This window comes from Cucumis melo, chromosome 11 (genome assembly GCF_025177605.1).
Source record: "Cucumis melo cultivar AY chromosome 11, USDA_Cmelo_AY_1.0, whole genome shotgun sequence".
Lineage (NCBI taxonomy): Eukaryota > Viridiplantae > Streptophyta > Magnoliopsida > Cucurbitales > Cucurbitaceae > Cucumis > Cucumis melo.
Genome location: NC_066867.1, coordinates 13,457,710 through 13,475,071, shown reverse-complemented (window position 1 = coordinate 13,475,071; position 17,362 = coordinate 13,457,710). Strand labels below are relative to the sequence as shown.

General features: G+C 31.7%; 3 protein-coding genes across 6 annotated transcripts; 2 read left to right on the top strand and 1 right to left on the bottom strand.

The window, feature by feature from the left end:
• Positions 1-3,954: 3,954 nt before the first annotated feature.
• Positions 3,955-7,128, top strand: LOC103502127 (probable serine/threonine-protein kinase WNK11). 3 transcript variants are annotated; one of them, XM_008465966.3, is made up of 4 exons: positions 3,958-4,085; positions 4,495-4,586; positions 4,740-5,243; positions 6,593-7,128. In XM_008465966.3, exons 2-4 carry the CDS (start codon positions 4,584-4,586, stop codon positions 6,977-6,979), a joined length of 894 nt encoding a protein of 297 aa, XP_008464188.1. In that variant the 5' UTR covers positions 3,958-4,085; positions 4,495-4,583; the 3' UTR covers positions 6,980-7,128. The 3 variants fall into 3 exon arrangements, with proteins under 3 accessions (XP_008464189.1, XP_008464188.1, XP_008464187.1); XM_008465965.3 differs by having other exon boundaries at positions 3,970-4,085; positions 4,485-4,586; XM_008465967.3 differs by lacking the exon at positions 4,495-4,586 and having other exon boundaries at positions 3,955-4,085.
• LOC103502126 (thymidine kinase) lies at positions 6,341-8,422 on the bottom strand. The gene is made up of 4 exons (XM_008465964.3): positions 8,107-8,422; positions 7,839-7,983; positions 7,633-7,754; positions 6,341-7,519 (listed from the first exon to the last, which is right to left on the bottom strand). The coding sequence occupies exons 1-4, from the start codon at positions 8,274-8,276 to the stop codon at positions 7,249-7,251; spliced, it is 708 nt and encodes a 235-aa protein (XP_008464186.2). The 5' UTR covers positions 8,277-8,422; the 3' UTR covers positions 6,341-7,248.
• Positions 8,423-12,489: 4,067 nt separating this feature from the next.
• On the top strand, positions 12,490-17,071 carry LOC103502128 (heterogeneous nuclear ribonucleoprotein 1). 2 transcript variants are annotated; one of them, XM_008465969.3, is made up of 5 exons: positions 12,490-12,908; positions 13,021-13,145; positions 13,482-13,713; positions 13,962-15,156; positions 16,453-17,071. In XM_008465969.3, exons 3-5 carry the CDS (start codon positions 13,492-13,494, stop codon positions 16,464-16,466), a joined length of 1,431 nt encoding a protein of 476 aa, XP_008464191.2. In that variant the 5' UTR covers positions 12,490-12,908; positions 13,021-13,145; positions 13,482-13,491; the 3' UTR covers positions 16,467-17,071. The 2 variants fall into 2 exon arrangements, with proteins under 2 accessions (XP_008464191.2, XP_050935562.1); XM_051079605.1 differs by lacking the exon at positions 16,453-17,071 and having other exon boundaries at positions 12,583-12,908; positions 13,962-15,161.
• Positions 17,072-17,362: the final 291 nt, after the last annotated feature.

Here is a 17,362-nt window from a genome sequence, read left to right as displayed (position 1 = left end):
AACATTTTTTGTACTTTTTATTATGGGCCTATAAATTTTTTCCGTTTTCAGAATTGTTATATATAGTCTAAATATTTATACTTTTAAAAACCTTAAAAAGATGATTGCGAAACATAGTTGAAGAAATTAGTCTTAAGAAACTTATCGTTGTTTTTAGTAATAGACTAAAAATTCAAAATTGTATATATATAAATTATAAAATATGAAAATCATAAATAAGAACTTGTGAAAAATTGAGAATAATTTTGAAAAAATAGAAACCAATAAAAAAATTATTAAATAGATGAGAAAATTGTTTTTAAAAACTTGGTTTTGTTATTTCAAATTTGACTAAAAAATACTAAAGATGAAAACCAAAACAGTAAAATAATAGGACAAAATAAAAATAGAAATAAAAAACTAAAAATAAAGATCTTGTTGTATGGCCATTTTATTTGATTTTTAGTTTTTTGTGTTTTTAGAATTAAGTTTTGCTACGTAACGTCTTGGCATGATTTTCATATTTTTTTAATTTAAAAAGAAGGGATTTTTCAAAAATATAACAAAATATATAAAACAATTCTAAAAACGGAAAAAGTCTATAAGCCAACAATGAAAAATACAAAAAATATTCCGTCAATTACACGCGTAATATATTTGGTAACGCGCGTAATATATTTGGTACACGATCGCTCATATTTGACTATTATTTGGTATATGATCGTTTAGATTTTAATAACTAAATCTAAACGATTTATTTTTTAAATTTCTGCCGTACAATTGTTTAGATTGGTTAAACGATTTTTTGTAAGATTCTTTTGCTACACGATTGTTTATTTTTTGTGTACACGATTGTTTAGATTTTGCTACCCTAATCTAAACGGTTTTTTAAGATTTTTTTGTACACAATCGTTTAGATTTTGCTACTTTTTGTAACGATCGTTTAGATTTGACTACCCAAATCTAAATTACGTTTTTTTTCCAATCTTTTATATTCAGTATACGATCTTCAACCAAATAAAAGTTTGAGAAGAAAAAGAACGAAATGGTAAACCTGAAATAGTTAAAAGATGACCAATTTTATAAATTTTATTATAAGAGTAGTAAATAGTTTGGTATTTTGTTATATTTACAAAAGTTTAGAATTCTTAGTCTGAATTTTCAATTTTATTTAGATTTTTTCTAAGTCTGTAAAATACTTCTATTTATGACATTATATAAAAGACTTAAAAGCTAGCTTTCCTGTAAATTAAAGCACTACATAAATTTCAGGCTATGGTTATTCAAATAACTATTTACTATTTTGAAGATATAGATTTTCTTTCTTTCTTTTTTTTTTCTTTTAGTCAAACAAATGATTCTACGTACCAAAAAGCTTCAAAAAGACGTCTTGTTTTAATTAAAATGTTTTGGAATCCTTATGGGAGGTATCTTAATTCTTAATTTTTTGTTTTTCTGCATGAATATTGGATCATGTCGCAAAACACTCTAACTCACTTTTTAAATTACCTTAAATTAAATCTATTAAACTAACTTTTGATAATAATAATAATCAGGTTAATTTTCATAAATATAACAAATCATTCAAGTATTTATCGTACATTTAACAAATTCATTAAGTTAATCATTTTTTGGGTTTGGTCTTTCGTTTTTTTTCTCCTCTCGCTGCGATTTATTTCTATCGTCTTTCTTCTTTTCATCTTTTCCTTTTTTCGCTACGATTTCTTTTCATCGTCTTTCTTCTTTTTTATTTTTTTCACTACGATTTTTTTCCATCATCTTTCTTTTTTTATTCTATTTTTTACGTCATTTAAATTTGGATAACTGTGCAAAGAATCTTGAAAAAAAATCGTTTAGATTGGAATAGTCAAATATAAATGATCGTGTAAAAAAGAGTAAACCATCGTGTAAAAAAGTAAATGATTGTGTAAAAAAAAAAAATGATTGTGTAGACAAATATAAATGATCGTGTACAAAGAATCTTGAAAAGATCTTGTAGCAAAAGAATTTAAAAAAATCAAAATCGTTTAGATTTGGGTCCAAATCTAAACCTAAACGATCAAATCTAATAACTAAATTAAATGTAACCAAATTAAACGATAGAATTGAAAAAATAAATCGTTTAGATTTGGATAGTCAAATCTAAATGATATTGACGGGGCAAATTTGGTATTTTTCATTGTGGGGTCAGTGGACTTTTTCCGTTTTTGAAATTGTTGTAAATATATTTTGTCACTTTATTATATTTTTTAAAAGATCCCTAATAACTTTTTTCCTACTTCAGTTTTATTGTAATTTGTCTTTTAACTTTATTTTTTAATTTTAAATTAATTATTGTCTCATTTTCTTCCAACTATTCACGCTCTCTTTCCATATTAACTCTTTTGTATTTCAACCTTTCAAATTCTTTCTTTTGCGTTTTAACTTTATTTTTCAATTTAAAATTAATTATTGTAATTATTAATTATCTCATTTCTCCCTACTATTCATATTCTTTTCTCATATTAATTATTTTCTATCTCTTTCAACCTTTCAAATTCTTTCTTTTCAAATCTTTGGTATAAATATCTCATTCTTTTTTCATTCATGTTCACAAGTCACAACAAAATACTAAGGGTGAAAAGAAAATCAAATCATGTTTTTCTATTCTCTTCTATTTTTCTATTTTTTTATTTTGTTGTCTATTTTTTTATATAGAAATATGTTTTTGTATATTCCTTCACTCATAGGTTTGTTTTTAGTACACAACATAAATTGGAGAAACTTGAACCACCAACTTTGTCATTGACATATACATATATATATACTTTTTATGTTTAAATCATGAAATAGTAAGAATCTTTTTTTAATGTAACCATAAGATTCTTGCTCATATTTTTTCTTCATTTAGTTTTTTTTATTAAAACTATTTTATTAATGAAATGAATCAGTGACTTATATTTTGATTTTGTTAAAACAATGTAAATATTGTTGGAATTTATTAAGTATACATAAAGGTACTAAAATGTGTAAAGCAAAAAATATTAAAGTGTTTCTTTTAATTTTTTTACCTACAAAATCATTAAAAAATTATGATTTTACATTTATAATTTCATAATTTCAAAAAAAATATGATTTTGATAGATGTTTTACCCTTTCATTATAACTTTTTTTTAGTCTTGCTTTTAGTGGTAATTTTGTCATTCACGTAGATTTAATGTTTGTAATTGTTTTCATATTCAACACGATAGAAGTTACATTTTGCTAACTTTTCGTCTCCTTATTGAAAAACAGTTTTGATTCTATAGCTAATATTAGTTAATACTCTATGTTATTAGGATCATAATGTACCTTTTCCATCTTCCGTAACTAATATTACATAATGATATATGTTATTACATAACTAACAACCTTTCTATCTTCCACTTTATTTGGATATATTAGATGGTTAAGTTTGCAACGTATAAGCTCAAAATGTTAAGTGATGAAATTTGAATTATGCAAACAAATCAATTCGAACATACATTCTAAAGATGACAAAAATGTATCTTTACTGAATAAATTCATTTTTCACTCATTACAATGTGAATATAAAAATGATATAAATATGTAAGTATTAAAATGATTGTTCTAATTTTATAAAATTAAGTTAAAACTATAATTTTTTCTTGTGTGATTTTTACTTGCATTGCACGCATTCTTTACTGATTATTATAAAAGAAGGATATACATGGTTAGAGTGTATTTTCCACGTATAACATAATAAATAAGAAATACATATTTAGAAAGAAAAGAAAAATGACAGGTAATTCAAAATTCGAAGACCTAAAATAGTATGTTAATAAGTTTAGAAAATGGACAAGTTTGAAACGTAAAAGCAAAAAGAAAAATGAATATTAATTGATCTTTGACAATTATCCAAAAAAAAGAAATGAAAAGTCGCATGAAAACTACGTCGTTTTTTAGTAGTGTTGATATGGATTACGCGCCACGTATAAAATCAGAATCCTCCTGCCGCCTCGACCTGACGCAAGAGAAAAACCAACTAAACGGAACACAAAGAGAGATAGAAGTTTTTTTTTCGCTCCGTTTCTTCGGAGATTTTCCCTTCGGCATCAACCCCAAAGGTATTCTCTCTTCTTCTTCTTCAAATGTTTCGACAACCCTCCTTAATTGTTCGCTGCTTAATTAATAGGTTTTTTATTCTTTTTATTTTGTGAATTACCTTCGCTTTATATGGTTCTATGATTGTTGCGATTTCATCAACCCGGAAAACCTTTGATCTACATTTCCAACTCTTTGCAATGGTTTTCGTCCAATTTTCTGTCCATTTTTTCTCTTTGAAATGCGCTTGATTTGTTCATAGTAATGAATTTGAGTATTATGTTGTGGTTGTCATTTTTTTTTTAATTCTAATTTTAAAATATTAACAACAAGAACCAACGGAGAAAATAGTCAAGATTGGCATTAGTAATGGTAAATTTCTGTGCCTTTAAATATTATGGCTCTTTGGATATTTGTTGAAGCTGGGGTTAGCTGTATCGAGAATCAAGGTTATGCATGTGAGGACTAGGAGTATACTTGGTGCATTTCTTTTGGGATTCAACCGCCAGCTCTAAATTTATATGGTTGGTTTCATATTCACTTCGAATTCTTTTTATCTTTTGTTTTTGAACTACCTCTTGAATTTTGATCTAGGCCAAGTCACGTAGACTGCAACACTGCTGTAGTTTTATTCATCTTATCTGGTCAATTTACTTAAATTTTGATATTCTTTACAGATGCCAGCTGAAAACTCAATTCCATATGATCGAGATGCAGAGCCCTTTGTTGAGGTCGATCCAACTGGAAGGTTTGGACGATATGATGATCTTCTTGGGTCTGGAGCCGTAAAGAAAGTTTATAGGGCATTTGATCAGGAGGAAGGAATAGAGGTTGCTTGGAATCAAGTTCGATTGAGAAATTTTAGTGGGGACCCAGTGTTCATCAACCGTTTGAGATCTGAGGTTCAGCTGCTGAGCACTTTGAACAACAAATATATCATTGTTTGTTACAGTGTTTGGAATGATGATGAGCATAATACGTTGAATTTTATCACCGAGGTGTGCACATCAGGAAATCTAAGGGATTATCGTAAGAAACATCGACATGTGTCAATTAAGGCCTTGAAAAAATGGTCAAAGCAAGTACTCGAGGGATTGGATTATCTTCATACTCATGAGCCTTGCATTATTCACAGAGACCTCAATTGCAGTAACATTTTTGTCAATGGGAATATTGGCCAGGTATTTGATTTGCAGATGAGTTCTTTTTTGGTTTCTATATTCTCAATCGTTACTTTTTGTTGCAACATCAAATCTCATTCTATGGAAATGATCAGAAATATCAATGATTTTCTGACTTTCTTGCAGTACTCTTTTGAAGATTTGACTGAGTTGCTTGAATAACTGTTAATATCCTTAGACAAGATTGTCTGTTGACTTTATATTGGGGTAATCGTCGGAAATGCACTCATAAGTTTTTCGCCTTTCACAAATAACACTTCTGACTAATTCTTTTAATGAATCTTGGCCAGGATCGATATCGAGTCCAAAACAAGAATTTTAACTTCTTTTGGTGCACAATCGAACCACCAACTTTCTGGACTTTCTTGGTGAAATCCTTTGAACCTCTCCCTTCTCCCTTTATCATAACTCCCTCCTTTCTTGGTTCAAGAAAAACATAATAAGATGAAGTTTAGAAAACGCCTCAAGCAGCAAATTGAGGACACATTGCCAAGTTGGAGGAACAAACTTTTCTCCTACAAGGACTTGAAGAAACTTGTCCTCTGTACCTCTTAAAACGTCCTTTTCCACAGGCATTGTGTTTCCACGTGTAATTTCCCTTTGCCGGTATCATAAAACTAAAATCTAATCCCGACAAAAAAAAAAATAGAACAAAAAAGTTGAATCAAAAGATATTGAAATAGGGGAAATAAAAGCAAAGCTTGTGACAGAGGGATCAGAAATTAAATTGGGGATTTGGATTTGAATATGAAATTTGAAGAAGATTTGGAGAAAGATTGCTTTCGTTAGATTTGAGGGAATTACAAATAGAATAATATGAAAGAGTCAGTCCCAGTCTTTGTCTTGGCTGGGATTCACCAAGAAAGCCAAGAAAAAGTCTGGATGTCAAGTTAAAGATTTTGTTTTGGTCATGGTATCAATCGGTATGCACTGATAACCATTAAAAAATTAGCCAAACAAGATGCTGAGTGAAAGGTATAAAACCTTTGAGTCCTATTTTTCAGTTATCTTTTATTGAAAGGTGAAACTAAAACTGTGTTTATGATCAATTAGTTGGCATCATCAAGTTGTGTGATCATAGCAGCGAAAAACTGCAGTAAGGGGAAATGCGTTAACATCACTCTGTTTTTCTCTTATTCACTAGAATGTGTTTGTGGTTAGAGAAAACTCTTTTACAACAATATTTCCTGGATCCAAGTATCAACTATTGAATCTCAAGTCGGCTTGCTAATTTACAAGATTCCCAAGATAAGATTAGACCACAAACATTTAATAGTCCACCTACTTGTTTATCTTGTGTGGCTTTACAATGCTTAAGGGGGTTATTACATCCACTCTCCTTTGAACAGGTTAAAATAGGTGATCTAGGGTTTGCAGCTATAGTTGGCAGGAGCCATGCTGCACATTCAATCATAGGCACACCCGAGTATATGGCACCAGAGCTGTATGAGGAAGACTACACAGAGATGGTGGATATATACTCCTTTGCAATGTGTTTGCTCGAGATGGTTACTATGGAGATACCATACAGTGAATGCGATAGTGTTGCCAAGATATACAAGAAGGTAACAACTGGAATTAAGCCCCAAGCAATAACAAAAGTAACTGATGATGAAGTCAGAGCTTTCATTGAGAAGTGCATTGCGCAGCCAAGAGCAAGACCTTCCGCCTCTGAACTTCTCAAGGATCCCTTCTTCGATGAAGTCAGAGACGAAGATTCTGAACAGACTTCATAAAGACAGGGTACTACTACCAAGTACTGACTGACGAACACAAAAAAACTAAAAGTATATGGTACTCTTTTACCTACTGCATTTCAGTGTGTAATTGATTTCTAGTTCGATTGACTTGGCGTCAATGAAATGAAATCTTCTATTTCCACTTAGGCTTAATTTTCCTTACCCATAAGACAAATATTTTATAAAAGGTGTTTCGAGTTTTAACATATGGAAATACACAGGCGAAAATGAAAACATATTGTCTATAAAAAAGGACCAAGTTGAATTTAGATAAGTGAAGGAAGTGCCTCTAGATTTGAGGTAATAGTTCGAGATCCCATAACATTCTTCGAAGATTGTATGACTTCTTGTCCAGTGGCATAGTGATGGCGGCACACAGGCATATACACATCAGCCCCAGCGATAAGCTCGGTCTTTGTCTCCTCTGTTTTTCTCAATGTAAAAAAAGCTCTTTTCCCACAAAGTTCACATCTAGCTGTCAACTTTGTTACTGTATCAGCCAGAGGAACAACATCAAGCACTGAACCAAAACTCCTCCTGCCAACAAAAAAAAAAAAAACCGTACAAAACCCACTCACCAAATTAAACTTTTGAATTAACCCATGATTGCTCATCAGATGCAAGATACCACGCAAATCTTTGAATAGTACCTTAAGTAATCTCCGTCTAAGCCAGCAACAACAATGATTTTACCATCTCTATCAGCAACATTGCAGCAAAAATCATAGAGATCATCGAAAAATTGAGCTTCATCAACACCAATCACGTCCAGCTGCCGGTATTATTGAGAGTGAGATACAGAACAAGTGAATTTCCCAAACTAATACTATACAATGATTGTTTGTAAAAATTATACCTCATTATAAGCATCTTCTCCGAATTTCTGACGAAAAGATGAAAGATGTGGGAGAGCCCAGCATGGAAATTTGGCCCCATCATGTGTTACTACTGAATCTACGGCGTATCTTGTGTCTTTACTTGACTTGATCATCACCACGTTCCTGCTCATCATATAACAAATCAAACACAGATCCAATCCATGATCAATCTAAAAGGTAATTTGATCTGTTTGCAGATCGTAAGAATAACAGTTGGATTAACCCTTGGGATGCAAATTTCTTTACTTGCCACTGTTGCTCGCGGATTTGATCCGGCGGAGGAGCGCCGTGGTTTTTCCAGCAAACATAGGGCCGATGATGACATGTACTTCACCGGTAAGGCGATGAGAAGATTCTGGTCTAATGGCGTCGGCGTTGGAGGAGGTCAACGAAAGTGAACTCCTGCAGGACTCCATGGAGAAGGTTGAAGACGAAAAGTAGGGAAAAAATTAGGATGAAAAATTGAAGGAGATCGAAGGTATACGTGATGAGAATTTGGGGTCTGGTTGATGAAAATATATAGAAGAGGGAGAAAGAACCAAAAATCGGAGTGGAGGGTTTGAAATTTTCATTGGATGGTTTTGAAATTTTGGAGGGAATGTGGAAAAAGTGGGGACTTGGAGTTGGAGGGAAACTTCTTCAAGAAGTTTCGACTTTTAAATGGCTTTCTCGTAAATAGTAAAGAGAAAGAGGGTGAAAATATCATATTAAACTTAAATTAAATTAAAGTTAACTAAATGAACCGGTTTAACTTTGATAACCGGGTTATGATTTTTTTTCACGTAATTTAATGGTTTGAACGGATCGGTCCCACAAAAAAAAAAAAAAAAAAAAAAAAACAGACCGGATATATTTTCAACTTTAATTTGGTAATTAACTGGTATGTTTGAATTTATAAAGTAACCCTATAGATATAAAATCTTACACAATAAATCAATTAATCACTTTACAAAATCTTTGAAAATAAATCCAAAATTTTCCACATTTATTTCTGATTTATTATGTTTAACCTTCCCCACGTAAATTAACTAGGGGTTTTTTCAACAATATAACAAAGCGACAAAGTATTTAAACTGTACAGAACAATTTCAAAAATACCTCATCAACCACGTCATCAACAACGCGCGCGTAATATATTCGCAATCGTTTAGATTTGGTTATTGTTTGGTACGCGATCATTTAGAAAAAAAAAAGAAAAAAGACGGTGGAAAGAAACCACAACAGAAAAAAAAAAAAAAAAAAAAAAAAAAAAAAAAAAAAAGACGATGAAAGAAATCGCAGGAGGAAGACCATGAAAGAAATCGCAGGAGGAAGACCATAAAAGAAATCGCAGGAGGAAGAGAAGAAAGATGGAAGGGAAAACCTGAAATATTTAAAAAATGACTAACTTTATGGGCTCTGTTACACAGACTAAATAGTTTGGTGTTTTGCTACATTTATGAAAGTTTTCCAATTAATTATGTTTATTTAGCTATATTATAAATAAATGAGGTGTTTCAAAAAATCGAACTAAGCGCAAAAATATTTACACGGTATAGAACAATTTTAAAAAGGAAAAATACTCACAGGGTCACAACATGAAATAACAAAAATACCCCTGAATTTATCGGTCACATACGTGTGAACAAAATCTTTTAATAAGTCTAAACGATCTTATACCCTTCTACCTAGTCTAAATGATCTCTGTAGCAACTCTAAGCAATATTGTACCAAGTCTAAACAATCTTGTACTCATGTGTACCAAGTCTAAACGATTTTGTATCAAATCTAAATGGTCTTGTTCGGTTTAAACGATATTATCAAATCTAAACGATCTATTGGTGATAGTGATAAACAATTGGTCGTCTAGATATTGATACACGATTGTTTATATCATGTACCAATATCATTTAAATCTTGTATCAAGAAGGAAAAGAGAAGCTGACAACGAAGAAGGAAGAAATTCTGGGAGAGAAAATGAAGAAATTGGTAAATATTTACGTAAATAATCATAATATTATAAATTAAGGAATGAGTAATAATATGAAGTGGAGATGAATAAATTGCAAAGAAAAATAAGAAAAAGAAGTAAAAAATCGTCAACATTATTCCATGGAAAACCTGGAATTTATGAAAATATCATGAACTTTTTGATTTTGTTACATAGGTCGTAAATATTTTGGTGCTTTGTTATATTTATGAAAATTAACCTAAATATTATGGTAACAATCCATTTATACCCATCAACTTGTGTTGTGTCAATTTAAATTGAAAACTAATAATTATATAAATTGAAACCTTATGAACCATTTGGGGGGAAGGGTTGGGTTATGGGGGCTAGGGTTATGATAGACCTATTGTTATGATAAATCTAGAGTTACGATAAGATGTGTTTGAGGGAATGGTTATGAAGGAAGTGTTATGATAAGATGTGTTTGAGGGAAAAGATTATGGAGAAAGTGTTGTGACAAAATGTGTTCGAGGGAAGGGTTATGTGGGTAATGTTATGAAAAAGATATGTTTGGGGGAACAGTTATGTAGATATTGTTATAATTTTTTTATATATTTTTATTTCATATTATGAATTTGATACATAAATTTTGTATATTTAATCTACAAAATCGTTCTAGTTTTCGTAAAACAATTTGCCTTAATTTCTTTAAATATGACGTTCATTTTCAACATTTTTTTACGTGCGAATAATTTTTTTTAATTCATATTCTAAATCCAATACAAAAATTTTGTATATTTAATTTATCGAATCGTCCTAGTTTTCGTAAAACAATTTGTCTTAATTTCTTTAACTATGGCGTTCATTTTCAACATTTTTTAAGTATACGTTACATTTCAACAAATTAGTTTTATGAATATGACACACAACTCGTAAACATGTAAATAAGTGCAAATAACAATTGAAAATACGAAGTATCGAAAACAATGAGGTTGAGATTGATATCAAAATTTAATTACTTTCAATCAACTTTATGTACGAATTCATGTCAGTATATTTGTGAAATTAAAATTTTGATATCAATAAATACAATACGAGATTGATATAAAAAATTTAATTTCTCAAATATATTGATATGTATTCGAACATAGAGTTGATGGAGGTAATAAAATTAAAAATTTAACTGTGTAATCACAATAAATTACTTAATTCAAAAATAAAAGAAGAAATTAAAAATTTAACAATGTAATTGTACCAAATTCATAACTTAAAAATAAGTCGTGTTTTTAAAATAAAAATATTGAAATTAACAAAACTCATAAGTATTATAAATGAGAAAAGAAAAATGGATTAAAGAAGAGTTGAGGAACGGTTGATGGGGTAAAACTAGGGTTATGATAATAACCCTTCTTCCAAACAGGCTATTACTTTTTGAAGTTTGTATTAATTCAAATCTTAAACTTTTATGACTTTATCAATTTAAACCTTTAATTAAATTTTATTAACATACATTTATAAAAATTAATAGATTTATATTGATATAATTATAAAAATTTATAGTTTAAATTAATATAATTACGAAAGTTCATCTTTTAAATTGAAACAATACAAAGTTTAGAATTTAAACATGTAGAATAGAATTTAAATATATATTTGGAGAGTGCTCCTAAAATTTAGCTGAAAATTAAAAAAGAAAATGGAAGAAAGAGTAAATTTAGAGAATCATATAAAGAAAATGAATAAATTGGAAGAGGCAATTAAAATTATGATAAGTATTTGCATGTGATTCACCTAAGCTATCATCACCAACCCAGCTAATGGCAAGCTGGAGGAGACCAACCTCCCACTAATCAAATCCAGCTTAAATGTATAAAAGGAACTTTGCTTGAATATACATCTAAATATATAAACAAAAAGGATATGAAACTCAACATTTTATTACCATCGAAAATGGTAGCTCTAAAGAATGTGTGGAATGTTTTATTATGAAAATGATGACTTGCTATATTAGACTGTATTTTATACATTTATTCTTAAGAGATGGAGCTTATTCTATCATATGCAAAAGAGTAAATTCAACATAAGTAATATAAAGAGTGCGACACATGTTAGCCTTTTGAAACGACATGATATATATATATATATATATATATACACACGCTCGAATAACCAAGGACTAGTTTGGACTAAAAATCTAATTTATGAATCTTGTATAAGCTCCAACATAATTAGTAACCAATCTCCTAATGTGAAAGATTACGAAGTAAATAAATTAGGTAGATGTATACAAAATGTTAATTGGGGTTTGATTATGAAGGAATTCATGTGAAAGTTGAAAAAACCTTTGAAGGTTCACTTACAATTGGTTTTTCAAAAGTTCATATTTTGATCAATGGGCATGATATGCAAATGGAAGGACAAGAATCAAGTAAACCATAAAAATGTTAGAATTAAAAAAAAAAAAAAATTCCATAAAAAAAAGTTGAAAAAATCCATGGTTAATGGGATGGTCTGGTCAGACTACATTTCCATGCATGACATTATGCACCCCATGTTTAAGCCCTTTTATATATTTTGATTGATGATATTTAAAAAGATGTTAATTATTTATAAACAAGGGAAGTTGAAAGGGAGAGAACCATTTTGAAAGAAATAATAATAAAAAAAAACTTAATTTTATTTTGTTTATTATTATTATTAATCTTTCCTCCTGTAAGTTTCTAGTAAAGATCAAAATTAAAAAAAAAAAAAAAGGAAAAAAAATTATAAAAGGAAAGTGAGAGAAAATCTTCATCTTCCAGTTTCAAAGTTCTTATACATTTCTCACGCTAGACACCTTCAAGCTTCTGTTTTTTCACGTTCTCTTTGTTAGTGTACAGTTTTGTTTAAACATAAATAGAATTTCCCGATCTGCTTGGTAACTGAATTTGCTTTCGCGTAATCAATCTCAAACACAACAATTCAGAAAGGCTTAAAAGCAAAGTTTGTGGGTTGAACCAACATATTTACACACAGAACAGAAGAAGAACAAGAAGGATGAAGATTCCTGTCCTTATCATCCTCCATCCTCTCAGATCTTAGCTTTGCAAGATTTGGCTTTCTGGGTCTTCGCTAATCGGTCCGTTTTATGGGAATCTCCACTTTATTTTTCGATCTTCTCTGGAATTCTATTAACTTTGGATCCCCTTATTCCTTCTTTTTTGATTCAAATGCTTTCTGGGTTTTCTCAGGTTTGTTGAATTTTGGTCGAACAATTGATCGACGATGGATCCAGTGTTCCCAAATTGATTTATTTTTAATATCTCTTCTCTTGGGATATACATTTCTTCGATTGTCTCTTTGATTCAAAATAAAGGTACTGCTTCTCTTATTGATTTCTCATTCACCCGCATTTGATTCCATTTCCTTCTTCTCTTTCACCTTCAAGAGGTTACAGATTACAATTCTTCTACTTATGTTTTATACACCGATCTTCTACTATAATGAATCCTCATACCTGATTTTATTCCCTTCATTTCATTTCTACATCACTCTCCTCCAAATTCGATCTTCAGCTCTGCAATGGATGTTGGGAATTTAGATTTCTGTTGTGTTTTTTCTTATCTGAATCGACTAGAAATGTGTGGATGCTATCGCATTTAATGGTTTTTGGACATCTCAATGATATGGCTTCTGTTGCTGTGGTATGTAGGAAAAGGAAAATGCAAACCGATAGTGGAAAATTATTTGTTGGTGGAATATCTTGGGATACTGATGAAGACCGTCTTAAAGAGTATTTCAATGCATATGGTGATGTTGTAGAAGCTGTCATTATGAAGGATCGGACCACAGGTCGTGGTCGAGGCTTTGGCTTCATTGTTTTTGCTGATCCAAGTGTTGCAGATAGAGTTATAAGGGAGAAGCATAATATTGATGGAAGAATGGTGAGTTTGTTAACCTCAAATGCGTTTCTTTGGACCTGCAGAGATAGCTCATTTCTTATTAGCTCGTGATTCGTAATGTATTGCTGAGCCGTTTATTTTTCATCCTTGGTGAAATTTCTAATTGTCTGAGGATTGAAAGTTCTTTTCCTGATTAGTTTCTCAGCTTGACTTCAATCACTATAGTCTGCATTTGCCATTTTAAGGCTATTTGAACTCGACCTTCATTGTTCAATTTTCTTCATCCCCAGGTTGAGGCTAAAAGGGCTGTTCCTAGGAATGATCAGAACATTGTAGGTAGAACCAGTGGTAGCATTAATGTTTCTCCTGGTCCTGGACGCACTCGAAAGATATTTGTTGGGGGGTTAGCATCTACTGTTACAGAGAGTGAATTCAAGAATTATTTTGATCAATTTGGGACAATAACAGATGTTGTGGTGATGTACGACCACAATACTCTTCGACCCAGAGGATTTGGGTTTATTACATATGATTCTGAAGAAGCAGTAGAGAAAGTTCTTATCAAGACTTTCCATGAATTGAATGGCAAAATGGTTGAAGTCAAGCGTGCAGTTCCCAAAGAGTTGTCTCCAGGCCCCAGCCGTAGTCCACTTGGTGGATACAATTATGGTCAGAGTAGGGTTAATAGCTTCCTTAATGGTTACACTCAGGGTTACAGTTCAAGTACAATTGGAGGCTATGGTGTTAGAATGGATGGTAGATTTAGTCCAGTTTCTAGTGGTCGAAGTGTATTCACTCCATTTGGTTCAGGTTATGGAATGGGTGTGAACTTTGATATTGGCTTAAACCCAGGGTATGGGGGAAATTCTAATTTCGCCAATAATCTCAACTATGGACGGGGACTGAGCCCTTATTATACTGGTAACTCAGATAGATTTGGCAATATAGGATATGAAAGTGGCAATGGAGGAAACTCGTCCTTCTTCAGCTCAGCAACTCAAAACTTGTGGGGAAGTGGAGGGCTCAACAATGGAACAAACTCTGCAAATTCCAATGCTCATTTGGGATCAGCAAGCGGTGGCAGCATTGGGGGAACTGGATTTGCCAATTCTGGAGTTAGCTGGGGTAGTTCGGGAATTTCGTCTCAAGGTGGAGGAAACAATGTTTTTAGTAACTCTGGGAATCTTAATTATGGAGGTGTTGATAGTAGTTATAGTCTAGGAGCTGGAGGGTATGGGAGGAACAGTGGTACTGCTTTGCCTCCAACATCATCATTTCCTACCTCAACTGTCGGTTTTGACGGCCCCTTTGCTGATTTCTACAGTGCCGGTTATGGTGATCCCACGTGGCGTTCTTCCAATTTTGAAAGAGATGGATCTGGACCCTTTGGTTATGGGCTCGGCAGTGCTGCTTCGGATGTCTCAGCCAGAAGCTCTCCTGGTTTTATTGGTGGTCATAGTGTTAATAGGAGGCAGTCAAACAGAGGTTAGAGCCACTGTTTCAAAATTTATACAATGCCTCAATTCATTGTTTCAATAGCATCTCCTGATTTCTCTTATGAGAAATTTTGTTTTCCAAATGCTCAGATTATGAACGACCAATTTAGAATTATATTTTTATTGATCTTGCAGAAAGTTGTCATAGCATCATCATCATCTATGCCAATTCTGCACTTGATGATCTAGATATTAGCTCATTTGATACTAAATCACAATTATTTGAGTTGCTAACCGAACAAATATATATTTAGTTGGCTGCCCTGTGTATACATTTTCTTTTACACTCAGTGTGGGAAAGATGCATGTTCAGTATGTGTGGTACAGCTGAAAAGTGGCATAGTATATTGTAAGAATGTTTAGAGTTAGCTCCCAATGAACCTTTTTTGGGTGCCTGGATCTTGTTTCCAGTAACATGCTGTCTAAGGAATTAAAACACCATGTTGGTTTGTATTATTGAAATGTCTGGCTGAAGTAGCAATCTTCTATAGCTGTTTTCTTGGGGTTGCTAGAAAAAGAAGGGAACAAGAATAACTTATATAGGCATACTAACTGAATTTACTGAGTTATATAATGAAGGGCATTCAAATGTCAAACTTGCATAAACTACTCAACTGATCTTTTTTTTTTCCAATGGAAAGGTGATTTCTCTCACTTTCACTGCCTTGCATTTGGTGATTGAATTTTTATGGGTCCTCTACGTAACCTCTGTGTTCACATGCACACATATGCTTGCAAAGCTGCAATTGTGCAGCTCACTCATTTAAACTTGACAAGCTCAAGCATTTGGCTAGTTTTGGTCTTTGTAAATGCTTAACAACCTCATGCTTGTTGAATTCTCCTCTTTCATATATGAAAAAACTTGGCTGTTTCTTTTTATGCTCATTATCACTCAAAGAGACAGAAACTACTACTCAAATTATGCATTTACAATGTCCTAAAATATATCCCTTTTCATTTTATCATGTGATTATTGAGGCATCGAATATATTTAGTACAGCCTTTTAAAATGTTTTAATTAGTGAGTGTTTCCCAAAATCACAAAATGGTATCAGATTATCTGTGATGTTGAATTAAGTTTAGGAAACTGAAGCTGTTTGCCAAGACACAGTACAGTGTTGTTTATCATTTCGTCATTTTGTGTTATCGTCATATAGTGTTATTCTTTTCCTCCTTTTATTTGTTGCCTATCTGATGAAAAGCAAATGGAGTGATATAATATTCTCTGGTATTAATTGTCAAAAGCAGATTGTTAGATACTCAGTCTCCTTGTTTTTTGCTTCAGGAAACACTACCTAGGAATGATCGGATATGTCGACATTGTAGATGAAGATAATTGGTGAAGCATATGAAGTTGCGGACCAATCAATAGAATATTCAGTTCAATTACCCAACAAAAAGGAAAAAAAGGGGAAAAGAAAGAAGAATTATCTAAAGCTAACTGAGTGCCGATGCTGAGAACAAAGCTTAGAGGTATTTAGCCACTTGGGATTTTGTGTTCAGGTTTGAGTTTTGATTAGAAATTTTTCTTTTGTTTTTGTTTTTTTTTTTTCTTCTTATATTTGAGTGAGATGTAAAATCAGATTGCGGCAGTATAGCAAAATACGTATCATCATGCATCTTCAGTGAGGTGGGGATCCACAAAGTTATAGACTATGCCTTGTTTTTTATTTAAGGTCAACCTTTTTAATTTTTTAAGTTCATCATAATTGTAGCAGTAATGCCTGAGGCAAAGTTGTGATCTTTGTTTAGGAATACTGTTTATCCCATCATTTTGGTTTGTTTTTGAACAGATTTGTATCAGAGTTCCTCCTTTTTTGTTGAATTGTTAGTGTGAAAAACATTCAAGGGATATCCATCTAGGGTCTCCCTATGAATAAATAACCACAAATTCTTCGTCTTTCTCTTTTTCGAGTTAGCTTTCGTAACAACATGAAAAATTCTTGATTGATGCTTTTAGTTTCTGCTTTGAATAAATATGCCTAAAAACTTTACATGTTGCACTATCAGTCCATGTAAATTTTGAAGGTGGAACAGGAACAATCTCAGATTCCTCTCATCTCAGTCCCCTTTTTGAGGGGGTACCCTTCATTTTTCTTTTTCTTTTTCTTTCCGGTCCCTTTCTATTCTTTTTCCCCCCATTTTGATTTTCAGTCATGTTAGCAATGGTTTTTTTTTTTTTTTTTTAAAATTAT